Below are 22,758 nucleotides of genomic sequence, written 5' to 3'. Positions count from 1 at the left end.
GAGAAATTGTAAAGGCTGGGAATGTTTTTGTCTGACTGGTATTGAGCGGGACTTTGAATTGGATGGTCCATGGAAAAGGGGACAAAGATGTTTTTAACCCTTGCTGGAAGTGTTCAAAGCCAGGTTGGATGGACACACTGCAAGCCAGGTTGGGTGGACAGGTGTCCCTGTCCCTGGCAGGGGGTTGGAATGAGATGGTCTTTAAGGTCCATTCCAACCCAAACCATCTGATGATTTTATGATTTAAGACTCTGTAGGTAACCAAGTGATGCACTTCCTGTCCCCATGAATATCCAGCTTGGTTTACCCTGACTGTAGATGTTGGGAGTTCTCCAGGTCTAACCTGGAAATGGACTTGGCATAATCCACCAAGACAATTCCATTAATTTATGCCACTCGTTCCCATTTTCCTTGGAGAAAAGGAAATAACCTGGCCACAGATGCGATGATCAGAATGAAACCCCCACCCAGACATCAACAGCACTGCGGGCCTGACCAGGGATGAATTAAAGGATTAATCCCAACAAATGGTGTGAATTCCCAGAGTGCTTTCACTGCTCCCTGGAATCACCAGCCCAGCCTGAAGGCAATGCCGAGGTGAGAAAACAACCCACGAGCATTCCTGGCCTCTCATCTAATCCATGATCCCTGCCCTCTCTTTCCAAATCGTTGGCTTCCTCATCGCCCCGTCCAAAGGCAGGGAAGATTTATATCCTGTCCCCAGGTGAGGGTGTTTTTCCTGGGCTGCGGAGACGACCGGGAGAAGATGAAGTTCTCCCTCCTTGCGGTGCTGGCTTTGGTCCTATTTGCAGCTCAAGGTGAGGTTTGCTCCTAGATAAAGTACAGCTGGGTGTTTTAAAGGGAAGAAATGCCTCATATCTAGGGAGAGAAATCATGAAAGAGAGCTCCTCAGCTCTTGGAATGGTGAAGGATGCAGCGCTCGTTTTGGGTTTTTTTTTAATCTAGAATCTCAATCTGGGTGTGCAAAAAGTTTAATTTTTGACTGGAAATTTCCCTGTCCTGCTGGATTTTTATGGAAACAAGACAGAAAAAAGGAGGCTGTTCCCACTGGTCTGCCTTTGCAAGACCTTCCATGGTGTTCTTCTGTCAGGGTGGTGCAAGGCTGTGGTTACTCCTAAATTTTGATGAAGATAGCACAATGCTCTGTGTCCCTGGTCCAGGAGGGCCACACCTCCAACATCTGGCCCTGTGCAGCTGTTTCTACCCATCTCCAAGAGCCCACAGCTTGCTGACTTTGTAGATTTTGGGACAAAATCGGGGAATTAGGGAGAAGTTGGGATGTGGGCTGAATGGGTTAATGGTGGTGGGTATCTGCATAGTAATTGTGTTATAGATGGTGCATTTTATTTCATGGAGAGATGGTAAATTAAATCAGAGCCTTCTCTGAGGAATATGATCCCAAATCCTCTATAGACCAGAGAGAATAAACCTTCTCCTCATTTTGGAGAGCAGGACAGGCTTTGCCAGCGCTTGGAATTGTGCCACACGTCTGGTGCAGAAAAAGAATTCCTTGGAATAGTTATTTCTGGCTCATTGTGGCCTAAGAATACCTTTCTGCTATTTAGCTTTGTTCACTCACCAGAACAGTGATCCTGACAGATTTCCAAGCGTTAACAAGGCCCGGGAGACAGGGAGGTTGTCCTCAGTGCCAAAATGAAGCCTGGCCTAATCCATGTTGGATTATCCAGGCAGTAAAAATTAAGCATTCACTGCATGTGTTTTAGGGCTGAATTCTTACAGCAGAGAGTAAAAAATCCTTCTCCTCATCTTCTCTGTCCTTTAAACCAGGTTCTGGATTTCTTTTTGGGGGACATTGATGTCCCACCCAAAGACAAAGGCATGGGAGCCTGGCTTTTCTAAACTGTGGAGGTCCCAATTAACCCTCTTCATCTGCCAGTGCTTTCTGCCTAATTAGGCTGCAGTTTAATAGTCCCCAACAAGTAGAAAAAGTGACCCCAGGCCTTGGGACATCCTTGGAAACTCCTCCAGGAGTCCCTGCCCTTCTCTGCTCCAAGCATCTCACAAAGCTTGGTGCCCTCGGCCTGTCAATTTGAAGGAGGGGAAATTTAGGTTGGATATATGGAAACAATTCTTCCCAGTGAGGGTGGTGAGGCCCTGGCACAGGATTCCCAGAGAAGCTGTGGCTGCCCCATCCCTGGAAGTGTCCAAGGCCAGGCTGGATGTGGCATTAGAAGAGCGGATTGATTCTTTCAGATCCATGGCTTTTATCAGATCTGCACCATGTGTATTTAGTATTCCATGAAAAGCAGGGGATGGTTTTTGCTGGCATTTCACAGAATCCCAGAATCATTTAGGTTAGAAAACACCTCCAAGATCCTCAAGTCCACCCTTTGATCACTGCTCTGAATGCCATGTTCAGGCATTCCTTGGACACCTCCAGAGATGGGGACTCCACCACCTCCCTGGGCAGCCCCTTCCAATGCCTGACCACCCTTTCTGTGAAGAAATTCTTCCTGATGTCCCATGTAATGTAGTTTGAGGCCTTTTCCTCCTTTCCTGTCCCTTATTCCCTGTGAGCAGAGCCTGACCCATGCCTGGCTGCACCCTCCTGTCAGGGAGTTGTGGAGAGCCAAAAGATCCCCCCTGAGCCTCCTTTTCTCCAGGCTGAGCCCCTTTCCCAGCTCCCTCAGCTGCTCCTGGTGCTCCAGACCCTTCCCCAGCTTCATTCCCTTCCCTGGACACGCTCCAGCCCCTCAGAGTCTTTTTTTGTCATGAGGAGACAAAACTGGACACAGGATTTGAGGCATGGCCTCAGCACAGAGGGACAATCCCTGCCCTGCTCCTCCTGGCCTCATCACAAGCCAGGATGAATCCATCTCCCTCTTCCCCTGTTTTGTGTCTCTTTCTGCAGCAAACTCCCTGTACTGCTACACCTGCAACTGGGAGCGAAGCAACTGGAGCTGCCTGAAGGCCGAGAAGTGCTCGGACAAGGACGAGTACTGTGTCACCAACGTGGCCTCCGTAGGAATCGGTAGGTGCTGGCTCTGGATCCCCTCCTGGGCACTCGGGAATGGGATGTGAGGTCTGGGCTGGATTTGTGATGGGCTGAGGAGTCGTTGGGAAGCACAAGCTGGAGGTGGAGGCCTTCCTAACCCAGCCTGGCAGTGCTGAAGGTTTGGAATTCTCCTCCCCATCACACACGGAGATTTTCCTCTTCAGCTGTTGTTTTATTCCTGCACTGAAAATCAGGGGACATTGAGAGAAGAAGAAGGATCCTTCAGAGGAAGAATAAATAAATTTGAACCTTGATTCCTTGTTCCCTGGGAGCAGAGTCTGACCCCAACCTGGCTGCACCCTCAGGGAGTTATGGAGAGTGAAAATGTCCCCCCTGAGCCTCCTTTTCTCCAGGCTGAGCCCTCCCAGCTCCCTCAGCCACTCCTGGTGCTCCAGACCCTTCTCCAGCTCCATTCCCTTCTCTGGACATGCTCCAGCCCCTCAATTTCTTTGTTGCTGCGAGGGCCCAAAAACTGAGACCAAGATTTGAGGTGTGGCCTCAGCAGTGATAAGAAAGGGGAAAAATCACTTCCCTGGTCCTGCTGGTCACACTATTTCTGATCCAAGCCAGATATAGAGGGAAACAGAATTATTTCCCCCAAGCAGAGAAGCCTTGAAATGTGATTTACATCCAGGAATGAACATTGTCATTGTACACCTAAAAAAGTCTTGATGTGAGGATCCATGCTGGGAAGTGCTGGATGCCCAGCATGGATATGGAATTCCTTGTGTAGGAGGTCGCCAACAATTCCTGGGCTGTGGTGGGACCAGGATGGGTCTCATGCTGATCTCTGGGGCTGTGGGGGGACTGTGGGACTCATCAACCCAACTCCATCCTGCACAAGGATCACTCAAAAAACCCCATTGCTAATCCTGCTCTCTCTTTTCTCTGGGCCAGGCTTTTTGTCCCTTTGGAAGAGGATCACCAAGAAGTGCTCCAGCACCTGCCCACACCACAACTTCCTCCTGGGCCTGGCCACCTACACCTCCTACTGCTGCCAGAGCTTCCTGTGCAACCTCAGTGCGTGCCCAGGGCCGCGGCTGGCTCGCCCATGAGGTGCCAGGGAGTCCCATTCCATGTCCTCCTTCACCTGCTGGGAGAAAATGGACCCTGAGGGACCGAAGAGCTTGGCCAGATTGCCCCAGGAGGGTTTGGACATCAAACACGAGGAATAGATAAAGTATTGTGGTCATTGTCTTGTCCTGTGGTGCCTCCCGAGCTTCTTCTCACTTTCTGATCATCCCTGAGCTCTGCGGCTCCAGCATCCCCACCAGAGCTCCAAGTGCCACATCCAGGAGTTCCTGGGACACCTCCAGGGATGGGGGCTCCACCACCTCCCTGGGCAGCCCCTTCCAATGCCTGACCACCCTTTCTGTGAAAAAATTCTTCCTGATGTCCATCCTGAACCTTCCCTGGAGCAACTTGAGGCCTTTTCCTCTCATCCTGTCCCTTGTTCCTTAGGAGCAGAGCCTGACCCACCCCTGGCTGCCCCTCCTATCAGGGAGTTTTGGAGAGTCACAAGGTCCCCCTGAGCCTCCTTTTCTCCAGGCTGAGCCCCTTTCCCAGCTCCCTCAGCTGCTCCGGGAGCTCCAGGTCCTCCCTCAGCTCCATTCCCTTCTCTGGACACGCTTCAGCCCCTCAATATCTCTCTTGTCATGCTCTGTTCTCCAACTTTGGGAGGGAGATGTTCCTTCTGCACTTCCTGCATCTCCAGAGGGGTTTCTCCTGGAATTTTATCCTATTTTGGGTGCAGATGGAGCCACAGAGTGGAAACTTCTGGGCAAAAACAACAACCTCTCTTATCGGCACATCTGTTCCCACCTCCACTTCCAGCCTTCCATCCTTGGGAATCCCTTCCTTCACGTTTCTTTGCTGTTGTTGGAGCCACACGGCCTCACTCAGGGCCAGCAGCTCCCTGGATCCACAATTCCTACAGCTTGGAATTGTGTCTTCCAGCAATCCATTAATTCACCTTTCCCTCAGACAACCAAAGCAACAGCGGGGTAATCATGGAACATCCTGAGTTGGAAGGGATCCACAAAGATCATCAAAGTCCAACTCCTGGTCCTGCACATGACAAACCCAACAATCCCACCCCGTGCCTGAGAGCTTTTTCCAAGCACTCTGTCAGGCTTGGTGCTGGCACCACTTCCCTGGGGAGTTCCAGTGCTCAAACCCCCTCTGGATGAAGAGCCTTTTACTAAAATCCAGCCCAACTTTCCCTGACAGATCTCCAATTGTTCCCTCAGGTCCTGGGCACCGGAGAGAAGAAATTGGTGCCTCCTCCTTTGCTTCCCCTCATGAAAAGCATTTGCAGCATTTGGGTTGAGCTGCTGAGGAAACTTGGAGAGGTTTATAGGGAAAACAGAGATTCCAGAGAGGCCAAATATTTGATGGAGATGCTTCCAGAGGCTGCAGAGAAACGAGGGTAAAAAGGGGATGGAAAAATAAACGACAACAAGACAATAGAGGTTTTTCTTTACCAGATGTGCTCTGAGTGCCTCTCCTTTCTCCTAAACAACACTTTTTGGAGGAATTTTACACTGGAAAAATCATGGGAATGCTTTAGCCCGAGTCAAAGCTCCCAGATCTGCAAAACATTGCTCAGCCAAGGGATGACACTCTGTGTTGTGCTTCCAACCCAAGCCTGGTAAACAACAGGGACAAAAGGGGCTTTGAGCTGTGCTGAGCAGGGCTGCCTCAGGCTGGAGCCTGGGGCTGCTCAGATTGGAGGATTTCTTTCCAAATCCTCCAGAACAGGGAATTTTCAGGGGTGTGTCCATCTTTTATTAATCAATTTGTTCTTTCCTTCACCCCCTTCTACTGCGTGAAGGAACCTTTTCCTCTTATTTACAGCACGATCTCTTCCCAGCCCTCTGTGGGAATTTTTATTTCCCACCCTAAAGCAATTCAAGCCCCCTCCTTACCCTCAACCCAAAACTCTTAATTTACTCATCACACAATATTTCCTCACATAAACAAAACAAAACAACAACAAAAAGGGATTTGTGTTGTTCTTCTCCTGCGTGCCAGAATTTTTCAGCTCTCTGAAAGCACTGAGGAATCCCAGTTGGACAGACTCTAATAATTAATATTTCATTGGGTTGGATTTATTCTTCCTGCAGTCGTGGAGACAGAGACTCCCCCAGCCTGCAGGAAAACACAGTTGGGAATTTTTTTTTTGCTGCTTTAAAGCAAAACTGGCTGGGTTTTTTTGCTTGATTTGCTGTGCCTTTGCTGCACAAAAACTTCCTTGTATCCATGCATAATAGAGAGGGAAAATAAATCATCCTGGGCATGGTTGAAGAATAAAGGGTTATTATTTTACAACATAAAAAATAAAGTAAAAGAGAGGAGGTTTAGATGGGATATTGGAAATAAAATTTTATTGGGAAGGGAGTGAGATTCTGGAATGGATTTCCCAGGGAAATTGTGGCTGCCCCATCCCTGGAAGTGTCCAAGGCCAGGCTGGATGGGGGTTGGAGCAATCTGGGATAGTGGAAGGTGTTCCCATGGCAGGGGGTGGCACTGGATGATCCTCAAGGTCCCTTCCAACCCAAACCATTCCCTGATCCTATAATTCCCACTGCAGCTCAAGGACATGGAAATCCCTCCTCCCGTAATGCCAATCAACCCTGGTGGCAATTACTCTTCTCCCAGACATCTGAGGTGTGCAGGAAGGAGAGGAGGGTGTGATTCCCAGCCACTAATTTTGGCCAGGAATTAGGGCCAGTCGGGACCATGGAGAGATGAGAGTCATTAGTGCACGGATGAGGATGCCCAGAAAATTACCCTGAGCTGTGTCCTGCAAGGCAACATCCACCCCTTGGATTGGGAAGGTGTTTGGAGGATCCTAAACAACAAAAAAAAGGGTTGTAAAAAACGTTTTATCCTTGCTCCAGACTGCTCTGAGCTCCTCTGACCCCATCCAAAGACTTGGACAGGGGTGAAGGTGCTCCAGAGGCTCATCCTGCTGTTATTGCAGAGATCTGGGGAGGGAATACCCCAAACATGAGTTTGAACATGGGGACAGAGGGGAGGGGGAGATATTGTCCTCCAGGGCATGGAAAAAGCTCCCTGGGGGAAGAATTCCCTGAGCACGGCACTGAGAGAGGCAGCACAAAGCAAACACAGAGCCCTTTCAGTGTCTGGAGCCGGCAGGATCACGTGGAATTGAGATGGAGCAACACTTCCAAATGGAATGATAAATGCCTGGCTGTGGATAATCATCAGCGTAAATACCTCAGAGACGTGTTGGATGGAGTTGTGACGTGGTCCAGGATAGTTGTCACCATTCATCTCTGCTATCAGAGCCACCAACAGCCAAATCACATGGAAAAATTGATCCCTGTGCTGATCCACGTGTGTGGGCGAGGCTGAGGAGCGCTGGGAGGGAGGAGGGAATGGGATAGAGACATCAAACCTTTAAAAAAGAGGGAGAGGAATTGCCAAGGCAGGGATCCATGAGAGAGGGGTCATCAGATGGTGGCACGTGACCAGTGGCCACCCCACTGTCCCCCTGCCACCCCCACCACGAGATGAGTGTTGGGCCAGGCAGGAAAACCCCAAACCTCCTCGCTGAGGCACAGCAAGCCCAGAGCTGTTTCCTAACTCTTCGCAGGGTTTGGGGAAGGGGGTGAGGCCCTCGGTTGGTTTTGGGATTCCAGAGTGACCGGCTGGATCACAGAAACCAGGGAATAGGGAGAGGGGAGAAGTGACCTGGCTGCTCCCAGCCAGGGATGGATAAACACATCTCTGAGCTTGTGACGCTTTTCTGCTGGGAGTTTGGGTGGAAAAAGTGCAGGAAATTCAGCTTTGGGGTAAATTCCAGCTTTTTGGGGAAACCAGGAGTTTTCCAAACCAAAAGCTGGAAGCTGAAATCTCTGGAGCTGTTTGGGGTCAAGATGGAATGAAACAAACAAAAAAATAACCAAAAATATGTTTTTAAAAATGTTCATTCTCCTTTTTTTTTTTTTTTTTAACTTTTGGTGTCATGCAACATGTTTGATTTCCAGCATTCCAAACTGAAATAACTTTTGGGGATTCGTGTCCTGGCCTTATTTCAATGCTGGATGCCTCAGTCTGTGTCTGCCCCACAAACTGCAGATTTTGGGATGAATCCCCCCTGCTAGGACACCTGAATGGCGCCATGGAGACCCTCAAATCTTTCCAGAAGTGAATCTGAAGGATCAACCCTTTCCATGCCTAAATGAGCTAAATCCCAGACTGAGTGAGGAAAATAAAACCAATTAAAAAGAAAAAAAAGGTGGCAAAACTATAAAAAGCCCACCCGCCTACGAGGTGAGATTTGATGAAAATTGGCACTTTTCCATAAAATTTCCATGCCTGGGGCACTTATGAATATTCTGAATTGTGGGAGGGAGGGGGGAGGACACACAACAATAAAAAACCCCACTTTTTTAGGAAATTCTGGCTGCTTTCCAGCACGAAGAGCCAGACAAAGCCCACGAGAGGGAGCTGCTGCCTCTGTCCATGGGATGCTCCGGCCCATGGAGAGCCGCTGATCCTGGAGCAATTTCCAGGGAAAAAAAGCGAGCAGCCGTGCGAGGGATGAGCCATCTGGGCTGGAAGCAGCCCAGACAAGGATCCGTCCAGGCTGTGGGTCCATCCTGCTGATTCCACCCGAGCCGACAGCAGGTCCTGGCCATTCTCCAGCGTCTGCTCGCTCCCACACCATTGGCAATCTGGGATGAGCCTTCCTTTGGACTCCGGGATAATTCTGGAGCACCCTGCGGTAGAGCAGGGGGAATTCCCATCCTAATCCCAAAGCCCTGCAAGGTTTTAGTCCAGAGTTTGGGCAGCTTGGAAGGGGGTGTGACCCTCTGTCCCCCTCTTGGGAATCCCCAAAATTGTCAGGATGGGCCTGGCAGCACGAAGGGAATTTTTATTTTCTTAGCACCCAAGTTTTGGGGAGTGAAGAGGGCATCAGATTGGACGGGGCTGTGCCTTTTATCCCATTCTGGGTGATTTCTCCTGATTTTCCTATGCATTCCCTCTTTGCAGTGACTCCTTGTGCAGCTTCCTGCCCCTCTAAATTCCACTGGCTCCCTCCAGGAATGGTCACAGCCAAAACACGGGGTCACCACTTGGCCTAATAATGGAAATTCCGCTTTTTCCCTCCTTTTCTCTGAGCTTTCACCCTGTCTTCCACCTGATTCCTCCAGCAATTCCAGGGAAGTGGAGCAGGGAAGAAGTTCTCCCAAGTTTTTTGGGGAGAGGGTGGTCCAGGTGGGACTTGAAGCTTTCCCACCACTTCCCTGTGTCCGACCTCAGGAGAGTCACTCAGTGTCTGATTCATGTGATAAAAATGGAGATAACAACTCCAGGTGACCTTAGGACTCTTTGGATCTCCATCCCTTGGGAATGTTTCATCCCGGGATGACCTCAGAGCAGGATCAGGAGGGTCAGGTGCCCACCCACAGTGTCTGGGCTTCTCCCTGGCCCCTGCAGCTCCGTGCTGCTCCAACTGCTGGGAACGCTCCTCCTTCCCACAACCTGTCCTGGCAACGCTCCCACGTCGCTCCCTCCTCCAGAAATGCTGTTCCTTGACTCACTGGAAAGCTTTTTTTGGGAGTTCTTTTAGGAACCAGGCCTGCAGAAAGACATCCCAGCCCTCCTCCCCGTCACAAAGGGGCTCGATGCAGGCACAGAGGTGAAGATGAGGGTGTGGCCATTGCTCACGGTCTCCGTCACTTGGCTACTGCCTGGTTTGGCGTCACCAGAGTGACAGGGTGAGGTTGCCCAGCAGGTCTGGTGGGTAAAGGACCCCTTGTTCCTCTTGGAGAGTCCTGATGGTGGAAACGGAGGAGCTCTGAGACCAGGATCTGGTCCCTGGAATGTGTTGTGTCCTGATGGTGGAAACAGAGGAGCTCTGAGACCAGGATTTGGTCCTTGGAATGTGTTGTCTGCTGATGGTGGAAACAGAGGAGCTCTGAGACCAGGATTTGGTCCCTGGAGTGAGGTGGGTCCTGGGATGGGATGCAGAGCCCTGTGTCCTCAGAAAACCTTGGAAAGCTCCATTGATCTGCTTCCCCCTCCAGCAGCTGCCCACGCCCAGCACGGTCACAGGTTTGCCACACGGCAAGGAGGAGCTCAGGGATCAGCTCCACCCTGGAAAATTGGGAAACCGGCTTGTCTGCTCCTCAACCAGCTCCCAGCTGGATGTCAGCAGGGAGAAAGAGAGCAGATGGTGCTTTGCCCCCTCCCCACAGCAGAAAAACCCCAGAGAATCCCAGAACGGTTTGGATTGGAAGGGACCTTTAAACTCATCCCATTCCACTCCCTGCCATGGGCAGGGTCACCTTCTCCTATCCCAGGCTGCTCCAGACCCCATCCAACCTGGCTTTGAGCACTTCAAGGGATGGGAAAGCCACAGTTTCTCTGGAAATTCCATTCCAGGGCCTCACCACCCTCATAGGGAAGAATTCCTTCCCAATAACTGACCTAAATCTCTCCACATTTTTAACTGAAACACTTTCAGTTAAAAAATGTTTCTCTTTTCCCCGTGTTTTTAATTCAAAGCTTTTCCTGGGACACGTGGCCCATGCTGCAGGGTTGGATTATCTGCAGGCAGATGCTCTTCCCAAGGTTTGCTGCCTGCTCTGGGGCTGACAGGTTCAGAGGAAGCAGAGCTTGGTGGTTTTCTACATTTAACCACATTTTCATTCCGCAAAATACCCCCAGCCCCCCCAAGGTTTGGTGGCAGAAACACAGAGCTTCCCCTGGATGCAGCCCTGCTTCCAAGGAAACCAGCAGGACTGGTGTTCCACATCTCCCAGGCATTCCCAAAATGTTCCTTCCTCTCCTCTGCAGCAAGAGGGAGCTGGGCTGGAGGTTGTCCCATCAGTGTCCCCACAGATCGTGTCACCTCCCACCCCAAATCCTCCACCCTAAATTTGGCACTGCAGGAATGGGAAGGAGCAAACACGTGAGAAAGGTCCTGAGGTTAAATCCTGCAGGGAGAGGCTCCAAACAGGCAGATAAACAGCACAGGGCAGGGGATGTCCCCCAGCTGTGAGGACACGTGTCACAGCGCGCTTGTGGCACCCTTCCCTCCCCAAAACATCCAAATCTGTCTCCTGGGCACGGACTGGGAGGAGTTGCTTGGCACGGGGAGTGTTGACAGTGGGAAAATGCCAAGTTTTTGACTGATTTACTGGTGCAGAAGTTGATTCACAGCTCTTCTTCATTATCAGAGTACTTTGTGAACCTGCCCAGTGGCTGAGAAACCCAAAGGAAGCAATTCCTGAGGATTCCTGAGGATTGCTTGGCTGGCATGGTACATCCTCCTCTTCCCCAGGGGAATAAGGTGGATCAGAGAGGGTGGGCAGGAGCCATCCCACCATCAGGACCAGGTGGCAGTGAGGACAGAGGGGATGCCACGGCTGGATTTTGGCTCTGGAAGTGCCACCAGAGGCACCTGGTGCTGTGGAGGAGATGAGATTCCCAGGATGTCACAGTGAAAGCCATTCCCAGGGAACAAGGGCAGAGCTTTCGGCCTCCAGGTGCTCAGCCAATCCCAAATTTGTTTCTGTTGGCACTTCCTTCATCCCATCTCCCTTTCAGCTTGAAGGAAAGTGGATTTTCTTCCACATGGGGAGTCAGGGAGCAAAACCTGGGCCTGATGCCAAGAAATGGCATTGCAGAATGTTGTTGAAGGATAAGTTACCGGAAATTTTCATGGACCTTTATCTCCACTGGAGATCCTCTTTCCTTCCTCCTCCCCTGCTCCTTGAGCAGGAATTGGGCTGCAAAGCAAAGCTGGAGGGAGGCTGAGGAACCAAAACCAACACTCTCCCATGCTGTGACTTTGGGAATGCCTCTTCCAGCTCAAACCTGACTTTAAGGCTCTGGGAATTCTCTGCTGAAACATTTTAAAGTCTGCTCAAGACCTGGTTGTGCTTTCCCTGACAGTTTAATAATTTGGGAATGAGTCAAGCAGCACACGGCGAGTTGTTCCTACCATGCCTTTTCCTTGGCATGCAGGTGGTGCCTGCAAAGCCAGGGTGGATTTGGAACCCTTCTGTTGTTCTCTGGATCATGTGGGTGGATTTTGATTCCCATGCCCCTCCCAGGCTGCCATCCATGAGGTTTCCAAGCCCTTGTTTCTCCTCTGGGCTCAGAGGGGATCATCTGCCAGTAGATGGATTTGATTTTGGCACTTGAGCTGCCCTCACCAAACCCCAGGGGTGGTGGGAAGAAGCCAAACCCAACTGAAATGTGCAGGGATGCACCTGAGCTGGACTAATCCCTTCCCCTCCTTCTGTCCCACCCTCACAAAGCCATTCCCTGCCTTCCCAAAATAATAATAATAAAAAAAAACCTCAAGCCCAAACAACAACACAGCCTTGATTTTTTGGCCAACCCTCCTGGGAAAATGCCCATCATCTCTTCCAGCGGAGGACACAATTGAGTTCTCAGATAGGACTGTTTGTTTCTGTGCCCTGGCGGCCACACCCTTGGGGTTGGGATGGTTTCAGCCAAGGTTTTTCCTGGCTCTGGAGCTCCTCTGCCAGCGTGGGCTCTCCCTGGAGACATCCTTGGTGTCCCTGGCCGTGGCTGGGGAGGTTTCAGCAGGGCCATTACACGAGGTGTGACAAGTTTCTGGACGTAACAAGGACCAGCCCAAGCTCTGGTTCTCACCACCCAACCGGGCTTTTGATGCTGTGGCAGTGGGAGTGGGGCAGGAGAGAAACCGGAGCGTCCGGATCTTCCCACACGTGGGCTGAGTTTTTCCACTCTGGCTGAGTTTTTTCTGCTCTCAGTTGGGATCTTCTCGTGGAAAATACACGACTCGGAGAAGTTGAGATAAATTAAGAATAGTGATAGGGTGAGGGGGAATGGATTAAAAGTGGGAAAGGGTGGATTTAGATGGGATATTGGGAAGGAATTCTTCCCTGTGAGGGTGGTGAGGCCCTGGCACAGGTTTTCCAGAGAAGTTGCGGATGCCCCATCCCTGGAAGTGTCCAAGGTCAGATTGGAGGGGGCTTGGAGCAACCTGGGATAGTGGAAGGTGTCTCTGTCCATGGCAGGGAGCTGGAATTCAATGCTCTTTAAGTTCCAATCCAAACAATTCTGTGACCCCATGAAGAACAGACAGATTTTCTGTGGAGCTCATCCCACATTTTCCACAGATAAAATGAAATTATTTATCTCCTTTGATTCCTAGCTTTCACTCAACCTTGGAAATTCCAGCTCTTGGCTCCGGTGCAGAGGATCACTTCCATGCCTGGAACGCCCATCATGGAGGTGAGTCAAAAACCCAAAGCACATGAAAATGGGCAGACATGGAAAATGTTGGTTCTTGTCGAAGATGACCCAAAATGCAGCAGGCTGAAGCTGTCTTGGAGGCCCTGCAGACACGTGGGGATGCCCTCAAAATGCCACCAGAGCCGTGTCACACCAGCCTGGCAGGTTTGAGCGACACCCTGGATCTTAAGGTTCAATTTAAAACCACCCACAAAATAAACACAGAACCCCCACAGTGCTCACAGAGGTGTTGTGAAGAAAAACACAGCAGGTGCCACCAGCCCGTCTTCCTCAAACCCCAGACAAAATATTCAGTGGCAAAGACTTAGGCCGTCTTTTTGTAAATATTTGTCCTGGCATGGTTGAGATCTATCAGACGCCAAGATTCACAAAGATGGATCAAAGCTTGCCAGGGCCTGTGGGATCATGTGGTGCAGGGGACAATCCCATTTTAGCTCCTGCATGTTGACTCCTCGTGTTATGAAACAGGATCACGAGGGTTGGAGTTAGACAAGGGGAAATTCCCACTTTCAGTGAAAGAAACAATGGCAGATGTGGGATTTGTCAGGAGAGGGGTTATTTCTTCCCAAACACGGTTGCAGCCAGTGGTCCCTTCCTTGAGGGGGACTGGAATTAATTATTTTGGGCGAATTCCAAGAAGATACCTGATTTTTTTTTCCTCTTTTCCTCTTTTGCTCCTATTCCCAACCACCCCTTCACTGCCCTTTTCCCCTCAGACCCAGCAGGTCTCCAACACTCCCAATCCTGGCTGTGGAGATGCCACCACCAAACAACAAACCTGGCTCCAAGGAGGGTGATTCACATCCAAAACTCCACAAACAGGGTGGTTACATCCAAATGGCTTCAAAGCACCAGCCCCATGCCAGGGGACCATCCAGGCTGGGGTGTGCCCAAGCCATGCTGGTGGCCCGATGGCTTGGGTGGCACCAGGGCCCTGCTTGATGACAGAATCTGGATCTGGCCTTTCCATCAGGATTTTGCTGGGGGTGTGAGTCATGGAGGGTGACTCCGAGCACGATGGAGCTGTTTGATGTCTCTCCAAGATGATGTGGATAGGTTGAGGGACTGTGATGGAATGGCTTCGGTTCCCTGTTGGCTGCAGACCCAAAGTGCTGGAATCCTGGTTCCTGCTGGGAATTTTAGACTTTCTGTGCTGAGAGGCACTGAGCCCCAAGAGAACGTTGTGTTTGACCTGAGGGCGTGGAGAAGGCTTCCAAAATTGAATTACAGGAGTGGGATTATGGGTGTGTAGTTTGAATAGGATGTGTAATATCACAGGGTGGAAAACTCAGAGTTTAAGGTTTTAGAATATAGTAATATATATAAAGCAAGATGGAGGTTTTAGGGTGGAGGCTGGTCCTTCTTCTTGCTTTATATATATTACTTTATTCTCTAAGTTTAAGGTTTCAGACAGAAAATCTAAAATTCCCAGCAACCAGGGTTCCAACACCAAAGGACTCAAGTTCCTCAAGTCTGGAGATCAACGAGGAGGCTCCTGGTGCAGATCACAGCTGCTGAGTTGGACGTCACAGAATCATGGAATGGTTTGGTTTGGAAGGGATCTTAAAGACCATCCCATTCCAACCCCAGCTGTGGGCAGGGATGTCTCCCAGTGCTTCGTGGTGCTGCAAGCTCCCTCCAACCTGGCCTTAAAGCCAGCCTTGTGGTATTTCATCCACACATGGTGGATTTGGGCTACTCCTGTCCATCCCAGCTGTAAGTTTGGTAGCCTCTGTCATCTGCTGTCAATCATCTAAAACTGCTCCTCATAAGTCTTATTGCAATGCATCTTTCATAGTTCTGTTTCTCTAAAATATCTAGTCTTATTTACAAAACCATATTTTAAAACTTTTTTCTAATTCCATTTCTCTCTCAACAATATCTATCTTATTCCATAACATTTGTAAATCAACATTTCTTATTTTAATGTTTACATACAAATACATACTGTATAAACCTTCTATTAAACACCAAAAATTCTCTACAAATCTGCTTCCCACAATCTGCCATGGGAATGACCTGAGGAGCTGTGCGGAACCTGCCAGAACAGCTGTGCCAGATGTGCTTTGGGAAAGGGAGGAATAGAGCAGGCTGCCTGCAACATGGCTGAGTGAAAAAGGCAAAATGTCCCACCCAGCTTTTCCTTTTTTCCCATGTGTTTCTGAACCCCACAATCTCCCACTTCTGCTCCTTCACCAAACCCTGCTGCCACTGCAGGCCCAGATGAAGCAACCCAGCCTTCCCTGACCCTCCAAGGAAGGAGGAGAGGACAGAACCAGACCAGCCTGGTGCTGTCTGGAGTCAGGCCGGACCTCTTGCACCATCTGCATGACTCAGGGACACGGGGAGCACCATCCCTGTCCTCCACCCTCCCGCCTTATCCATGGCCCTTCTCCTTCCCTCTTGGCTGCACGTCACAAGCCTGAGCCGAAACAGAGATTCCTCCCTGCACCATTGAGGGGAGCTGAGACTGGAGCCACCCTCCAGAGAGAAAAAAGGGGGGAAGTGTTGACATTGAAACATCCCTGGATCTGGCTCCATCCCATCCCCTCCATCCCGGGTTGAAACCACGCTTTGTCTGGCCCCAGTTACACAAAAAGGCCTGGCCTTGCACAAGGCATTCCCAAAGTCTGGTGCAAACACCCTCTGTGGCTGCCAAGCCCCAAGTGGGTGAAGGCTTCTTTTTCCTAAAACTTCCAGGCCCTGTTAACTGTTTAATTCCCCTTGTGACACCCACTGGGTGACACCCAGCAGGTGACACCCACCTGGCCCAGTTTCTGCTGCCAGCCTCACCCTGCTGCCCTCCCCTCAACCCTGCTTTTTTCATGTCCCTGGGAAATGGTTTTAACACCTCCCTGCCGTGTTCTCCTGGCACCATTTACACTCCCACTCCCTCAGTTGTCTTTGCCCTGGATTTTCTTCCAGCTCTCTTCACCCCTTGCTTGGAAAAAAAAAATGGATTTTGCTTCCAAAGGATTTTGTTCCCTCCGGTGTCATGGTGCTGCTTGGAGCCCAGAGCCCTTGCAGTGGCCCTGGGCGTGACTGCAATGCCAACAGGGCCCAAGAATAGCAGCGATTTGGGACCTGGCCAGAGCCTGGGATGCCTCCCAGAGCCTTGGCAGCCTCCCCTGGGGACACAGGGATAGGGGTCAGGTGATGCCCGCGATGCTTTCCCCATCCAGGTCGCACAGGAGCCCCCAGTGGTTGGTTAAACTGGGAATTCTACAGCTTCCCAGCCCCTTGAAGGGCTGTTTTTAGCACCCGAACAGGGTCTGCACATAAGAAAATGTGTATTTTCCACACAGGAGGGACTTCCCTCCCATCCCATCTCATTCCTTTCCCTCACTCTGCCTGTCCTTAATTATTTCCCCCCAAGCTTTGTGTGTTTGCCTTGAATTATTTTGCTTTGCACCAATATTTCTCCGCTCCCCGCTTCTCTCTTTCCACTTCTGTCTGAAATATTAATCTTGTTTATTATTATTATTATTATTAACCTCTCCTCTCTCCAATCTATTTAAAAGCTTTCTCACATTCCCACTTCCCACAGCCCATTTCTCACTTGACATTTTTTCTATTCAGCTGCACTTTGTTTTAACAGCCTCATTTATTTACTGCTCATTTATTTGTTTTAATTCCAAAGCTTTCCTTCTTTCTTGTTGTGGGCTGTGTTCAAGCCTTGTTCCCTCTTCCCGCTGAGAAGCTGCATTTTTCTGCTCGATTGGCTCTGAGATGAGCTGGATTTGGGGTGATAATTCATTTTCATTTTGGGATTTTTGATGGGAAGAAAGGGAAGGAAGCCTCATTTTCCATTTTTCCAGCTGACTGAGAAAATTCTGGTATTATCCGTTAAACAAACATGTGGATTAATACCTGTTTTTTCCCCTCCCTGCTCCAGCAGATCCCATTTCCTGCCTGATGTTTTTCATGCCTGCATTTATAAAGAATCTTTCTTAGAGAGAATGGTTTTTTTTTCCCCAGATTATTTCTGAAATATTGTTGCTGCATTATCTGCCACGTGGGCCTTTCATATCCTCGCTAAAAGATGAAATAGTTCAAAATTCCTGCTCAAGGTCAGACCAGAGAACAGAATAGAAAACTTGGAAAACTGGGGGCTCGTCCCCCTCCACCCTCTGGATGCTGAGACAGAATCACTGAGGGTTGAAGCTGCTGCAGAAAAAAAGGAGGAATTTGGCAAAGAAAAAATTATTAAAAGCAAAAAACTCCTAACAGGGGTTGGGAATGTGTCCAGCTTCCCAGGATTTTGCTTGAGTAGGGCAGGAGTTGGCTTCACTGATCCTTTTAGGTCCCTCCCAACTCAAGGCATCTCGTGATTCTGTGATTAATTTGGGGAAAACAAAGAGCACCTGGATGTTATTTCTTCTGTTTCCACAGCATTTGTGACCTTACAAACCTCGACCCTGAACTCCCCTTGGTCATTTCTCTCTCCAAAGGGTCCTGCCAAGGCTTTTTGGGCATGATTTCTTTTATTTCCCAGCCATTTTTGCTGCCATTTGTAGATTTTTAACTCCTCCATGCACTTTGTGCCTCTCCTGCAGCCTGAGTCATTTGGCTCCTCTGCACCCTGAGTCAAGAGGTGGTGTGGGAGCAGAAGGAGGGAGCCCAGAAAGACTGGGAAGGTCATGGGGGACTGGAAAAACCTGACAGAGTCCAGAGCTGGGCTCCAGGGAGCAACAAACATCGTCACCTGGAAACCCTGGATGGCTCTGGAGGGCAGGAGAACAAAACAAAAGCATCAAACCCCCATCCTGCCTGGGCTGTTGGAGCCTCTGAGTGACATCTCCAGGCAGAAATAGTGGGATCAGGGGTGGAACAGGAGGATCTTTAACGTCCCTTTCAGCCCAAACCTTTCTATGATTCCATGATTGAAGGAATGCTGCTGCTTCCTGCTTAAAGCATTTTGTACAAGGGAGATAATTCTGAATGGCTCTGGACAATCCAAAAATCTTTCCTTGCCTCCTCTCCCGCTTCCCAGAGATATTAAGCTCCCATTCCATGGCAGAGAGAAAGGATGGAGGGTGCCAGCAAGCAAGGTGTCACCCCAGCCATGTCCTGACTCGCTCCAAGTTTTGTGGCTCAGCCCAAAAAAGAGACTCCCGTGTTTGGATCAGCTCAATTACTCCACAAATTAGCAATGCAGACAGGAGCAGGCCTCGGAAAAAAAAGATTGGATGGGAAGGAGAGGTAAAAAAAAACATTGCTATCTGCAGCCTCGTAATAGGTCCCTACGCACAAACACACCCAGCACTGATCACATCTTGGGTGCTGCCACTGCCCAAACCTCAAATTAATGCAATCAAAGGAAGCCAGGGACGAGGCAGGGCTGGTATAAAACCTTCCTGGGGTGCATCTTCCCACACTGCTCCAGCTCCGAGGGCACGAGCACCAACCATGAAGGCTTTTCTGGTGGCCCTGCTGGCTGCAGTCCTGTGTGCCCAGCAAGGTAAGGAGGCTGGGAGAGCCAGGGGAGAGGAAAAACAAGGAGATAAATGAGGGACAAGAGGGTTTGGCAGCTTTTGTTGCAGCTGCCGAGGTCTTGGCAGGGAATTTTTGTTGTCAGCCATGGCCAGAAATATTTGGTGGGGTTGAGTCCTCGCTCTTGGGTGGGTTCTCTGTGACCCAGAGGAGACGAATTCTGGTTTCTCACACCCTCAGATATCCAGCTCCAACCACTCACAGCTGAAGACACGACCTGAAAAATGCTGACAGGAGTCAAGCACGGCTCAGGGTTTTTGCCTTTGCTTTGATTTTTGTTCCTGAATGAAACTCGAGGAGCTGTTGTGGAGGAAAGCTCGGGCTGGTCTTGGCACCACATCTCCTGCCAGCATGTCACTTTATTCCCCACAACTCCAATTAGGTAATGAGGCTGCTGGCAGGTATTTGAAAGCCTCAGAGCTCTTTGCTCATAAATTGGAAGAGCTGCTAAGTGCCTGGGAGTGTGTTTGCAATGGGATGCAAAACGCTCTGCTCTCGTCCTCTTTAAAAGGAGGCCCAGCCGAACCTGGATAATTGTGGGGGAATATCCAGTTGGGAAATCCTGGCTCTGGGCACGGATTTGCCAGCCCGAGGAGCACAATTTGCACCGTTAAGGTTGTTTCTGTCTGCATTTGCAAAACTCCAGCTAATGGAGGGTGGAGGGCAGACGCAGGAAAGGCTTTAGAGCAGCTCTAATGGCTAGAGCTGTTATTGCTTCCTGGCTGGAAGGGATTTTCCTTGGATCACTTAGGGAGCATCAGCACTTTCAGTTGCTCTCAGGCACGTGTTGAGGGCTCGGCTCCTTCTGCAGCCGGAAGCGTTTTGGGAAATTTGGCAGAAAAGCAGATCAGGGAGAGCTCCAGGGGTCTGCAAACTACAATAATCCGCGCCAGGTCTGGGTTTTGCTTTGCCTGCAGAGGGACAGGAGCCCCCAGATCGGGCTGGGGAGCCTCCAGAGGAGAGGTGGGAGGCTGAAAATTCCCAAATGATGGAGAAATAGTGAGAGATGAAAAAGAGAACTTAAATCCAGTTTGCAGCCAGGCTGTTCTACCTCCTGCTACAGAGAGCCCCTGAGCTTGCAAAACACCTGGCACTGGAAAAGAGCAGAGAATGAGCAAATTATTAAAGGGTTTGGATTGGAAAGGACCTTAAAAGTAATCCAGTTCCAACCCCTGCCACAGGCAGGGACACCTTCCACTGTCTCAGGTTGTTCCAAACCCTGTCTAACTTTCCTTGAAGCACCTGGGAAGGTTTCAGAGCAAGCCAGTCCTGTGCTGAGACACCCAGAGCACCCCACATCACAGAGGGGAGGCCTTTTTTCCTCCTCCTCGGGATAGTTAGAGACCAAAAGGGCTTTCAATTCTCTTTTAAAACTGCTTCTGGAATTGTTTAACCAAGTGTCATGGCCAGAACCAACCTCAGATGACAGCTTGAATCGAGAGCAAACATTGAAGGGCCACCGGGAGGGGTTTTCTTGCTAAAAGCAAGATCAAGTTTGATTGGAAGGGGTGTTCTGTGGAAAAATAAAAAGAGCCTTCCTGGGCTGAGAAAGTCAGGAAAAAACAGAACCAGGGAAATCTCAGCCTCATGGAGACCCCTCCTTGGTTTGTAATTTTTGTTCACCTTCAACCAAGAGTTCTTCACCGCTGGTGACAATGGAGCAGGATTTCCAGGGAGCAGCCCAGCTGCCCCAAAATGAGGAGCATTTCTGGGAATTCTGGGCAGGAGGGAAACAATTTCCGCCAATTGTGAATCCACCTCTGGGGAACGAGAAGGCACATCTGTGTTCTAATGGCCAGCCTGGAAGTTTTACTCAATTTACTTCAGTTGTGCCCAATAATATCCCACTTTTTTCCTGGATCTGGGGTAAACCTGGCTCAGCACTAAGGAAAAAATATCATGGAGAACACCCTGTTCCAGGCGCTGATAGGAATAATCCATCCATTGTCCAGGGAACTCCCTTTACTGTGGTGCCTCAGTAATTTGGCTCCCAAGGTGTCACCAGGCATTAATTAATTCATGTCTGGGCAGGGTTTTGCAGATGTAGGGTGAAAATATTTAAAATTGACCTCTAGAATTGGGCCAGTTCCCCCTCTCCTTGCCAGGTCTTTGCTTTTGGAGGTTGGTTTTCAACAAGGCCAACGTGGATCCTGGGGAGAAGAAAAAAAAATCACCTGAAAAATCTGCTCAGGCTGAAAAATGTAAATTTAACCCCTTAAAAATCTCCAGTCCAGAAAGAAAGCTTGGTTTGCTCTCTACATTTGTTCTCTCAGCTCTGTTAATCAAACCCAAGCTTATTTCACTTGCTGGGAAAAGTTGTTCACGCCAGACTTTTCCCCTTGTATTTTCCAAGGCTTTTGGCACTTTTTTTCCCCAGGAGGGAATTGCTGGGAATCGCTAATCTGTGTTGTGGGTGTTTTTTCCAGCTTCCTCCCTGTTTTGCTACATCTGTGACAATGAACATTCCAACTGGAACTGCATGAAAACCTACAAGTGTGAGGACCATGAGAAATACTGCACAACCACGTACAGCACGGCTGGATTTGGTGAGTCCCAGAAAATGGGATTTTTTTTTTCTTCTAGAAGTTGGTGGGCAACTTTTTTAAAGGGAATTGATGGAAATTGATGGTTTTGTTGGAAAGAAGTGATGATTTTGAGGTTGAAGTGTCTCAATGTGATGAGTGTGAATTCTTTGAGGTAGAAGGGACCTTCAGGACCATCTCGTTCCAGGGACACCTTCCCACTAGACCAGGTTGTTCCAACCTGGCTTTTGACACTTCCAGGGATGGAGCAGCCACAGTTTCTCTGGAAAACCTGTGCCAGGGCCTCACCACCTTGTGAAGGGCTGGCAGGAACACCCAAATTTCAGGAGCAGCCTCTGTTTGATCTGAGATGTTTTGGGATGGAGACTAGAAAAGGGTTGGGTGCCAATAACATGGTTTTAAAAAATGCACTGGAATTGGAATTGGAATGCATTGAAAAAATGCATTGGGGATGCATTGGAATTGCTGTTCTACAGGAACCACAGAATCATTTAGGTTGGGAAAGACCTCCAAGGTCTTGAGGCCAAACTTTGACTGGCCACCACGTGGACAACCAGATCTGTGTGGGTTTCAATCAAGGACTTCCCAGTGTCCCACACTTGATCCAGGACTTGTGGATTCACACCCAGCCCTGTCAAACCCCCTGTGAGCTTTAACTGAGTGGAAAATTAAGGAAATTGAAAATCCCTCTCCTCTGGCCAGCTCTTCCAACAGAATCCTAAATCCCAGCTCTCCTTTCTTCCCGCTTCTCCACCCAGGCAAGGACGTGGGGCACCGCATCACCAAGAAATGCTCCGTGGACTGTCCCGAGACCAACGTGAATTTCGGGATGGCCGCTTATTCCACCAAGTGCTGCAGCACCTCCCTGTGCAACTTCAGCGGCGCCAACAGCATCCGGATCAACTACGCCGTGGTCCTGCTGGGAATCGTGGGGAGTCTGATCTGTGTGCTCAGGGTGGGATTGTGATCAGGCCTGGCAGGAGATTGAGGCCACCCAAGGAGCCACGAGGAATTCCCCAAGTGAGAAACCTCAGCCGAGGGTTTCCAGCAGCGACCCTGTTGTATTCCACGACGTTGCTTCAGATCCCAACACGACACCTATTTTTTCCCCCCCCCTCCCATTTTTTTATACTAATTTTTCCCCTGGAAAAGCTGTTTTGATAGCACGTGTGTGATAATTGTCAGACAAAATAAAGATTTGTGTTATTCTAGAGTGTGTTTGTTGTATCCGCACCAGGGCCAGCCTGAGAAATCAGCTCTGCTAAAGAGAATTCCTCTTTTTAGCACCCGAGAGCCTTCTCCAGGCTGCCTTTCCTAACTTTCTTCCATCCAGCAGCTCCAGACACTCCACAGAGCCAGATGGTCTCCCAGATCCCTCTGAGATAAGGAAAGGTC

The 22,758-nt window shown here is 49.7% G+C and overlaps 2 protein-coding genes across 2 annotated transcripts; both read left to right on the top strand.

Annotated features, from left to right (window-relative positions):
- The first annotated feature begins 766 nt into the window (after positions 1 to 766).
- Positions 767 to 4,092, top strand: LOC106632039 (lymphocyte antigen 6E-like). The gene is made up of 3 exons (XM_014310798.1): positions 767 to 818; positions 2,894 to 3,013; positions 3,935 to 4,092. Exons 1-3 carry the CDS (start codon positions 767 to 769, stop codon positions 4,090 to 4,092), a joined length of 330 nt encoding a protein of 109 aa, XP_014166273.1.
- Positions 4,093 to 18,736: 14,644 nt separating this feature from the next.
- On the top strand, positions 18,737 to 22,330 carry LOC102038363 (lymphocyte antigen 6E-like). The gene is made up of 3 exons (XM_005429934.3): positions 18,737 to 18,788; positions 21,247 to 21,366; positions 22,122 to 22,330. Exons 1-3 carry the CDS (start codon positions 18,737 to 18,739, stop codon positions 22,328 to 22,330), a joined length of 381 nt encoding a protein of 126 aa, XP_005429991.1.
- The last annotated feature ends 428 nt before the right edge of the window (positions 22,331 to 22,758 follow it).

Source organism: Geospiza fortis, unplaced genomic scaffold, assembly GCF_000277835.1.
Source record: "Geospiza fortis unplaced genomic scaffold, GeoFor_1.0 scaffold543, whole genome shotgun sequence".
NCBI classification, from domain to species: Eukaryota; Metazoa; Chordata; class Aves; order Passeriformes; family Thraupidae; genus Geospiza; species Geospiza fortis.
The sequence above is the reverse complement of the archived record's forward strand: the minus strand, read 5'-3'. Positions and strand labels throughout refer to the sequence as shown.

Bases quoted from the DNA above. Each gene is read 5' to 3' on its own strand.
- LOC106632039 (XM_014310798.1), top strand. From the start codon at position 767: ATGAAGTTCTCCCTCCTTGCGGTGCTGGCTTTGGTCCTATTTGCAGCT. The intron at 819-2,893 runs GTGAGGTTTGCT...CTCTTTCTGCAG, and splicing joins GGTCCTATTTGCAGCTCAAG to CAAACTCCCTGTACTGCTAC. The intron at 3,014-3,934 runs GTAGGTGCTGGC...TCTCTGGGCCAG, and splicing joins CGTGGCCTCCGTAGGAATCG to GCTTTTTGTCCCTTTGGAAG.
- LOC102038363 (XM_005429934.3), top strand. From the start codon at position 18,737: ATGAAGGCTTTTCTGGTGGCCCTGCTGGCTGCAGTCCTGTGTGCCCAG. The intron at 18,789-21,246 runs GTAAGGAGGCTG...TGTTTTTTCCAG, and splicing joins AGTCCTGTGTGCCCAGCAAG to CTTCCTCCCTGTTTTGCTAC. The intron at 21,367-22,121 runs GTGAGTCCCAGA...TTCTCCACCCAG, and splicing joins GTACAGCACGGCTGGATTTG to GCAAGGACGTGGGGCACCGC.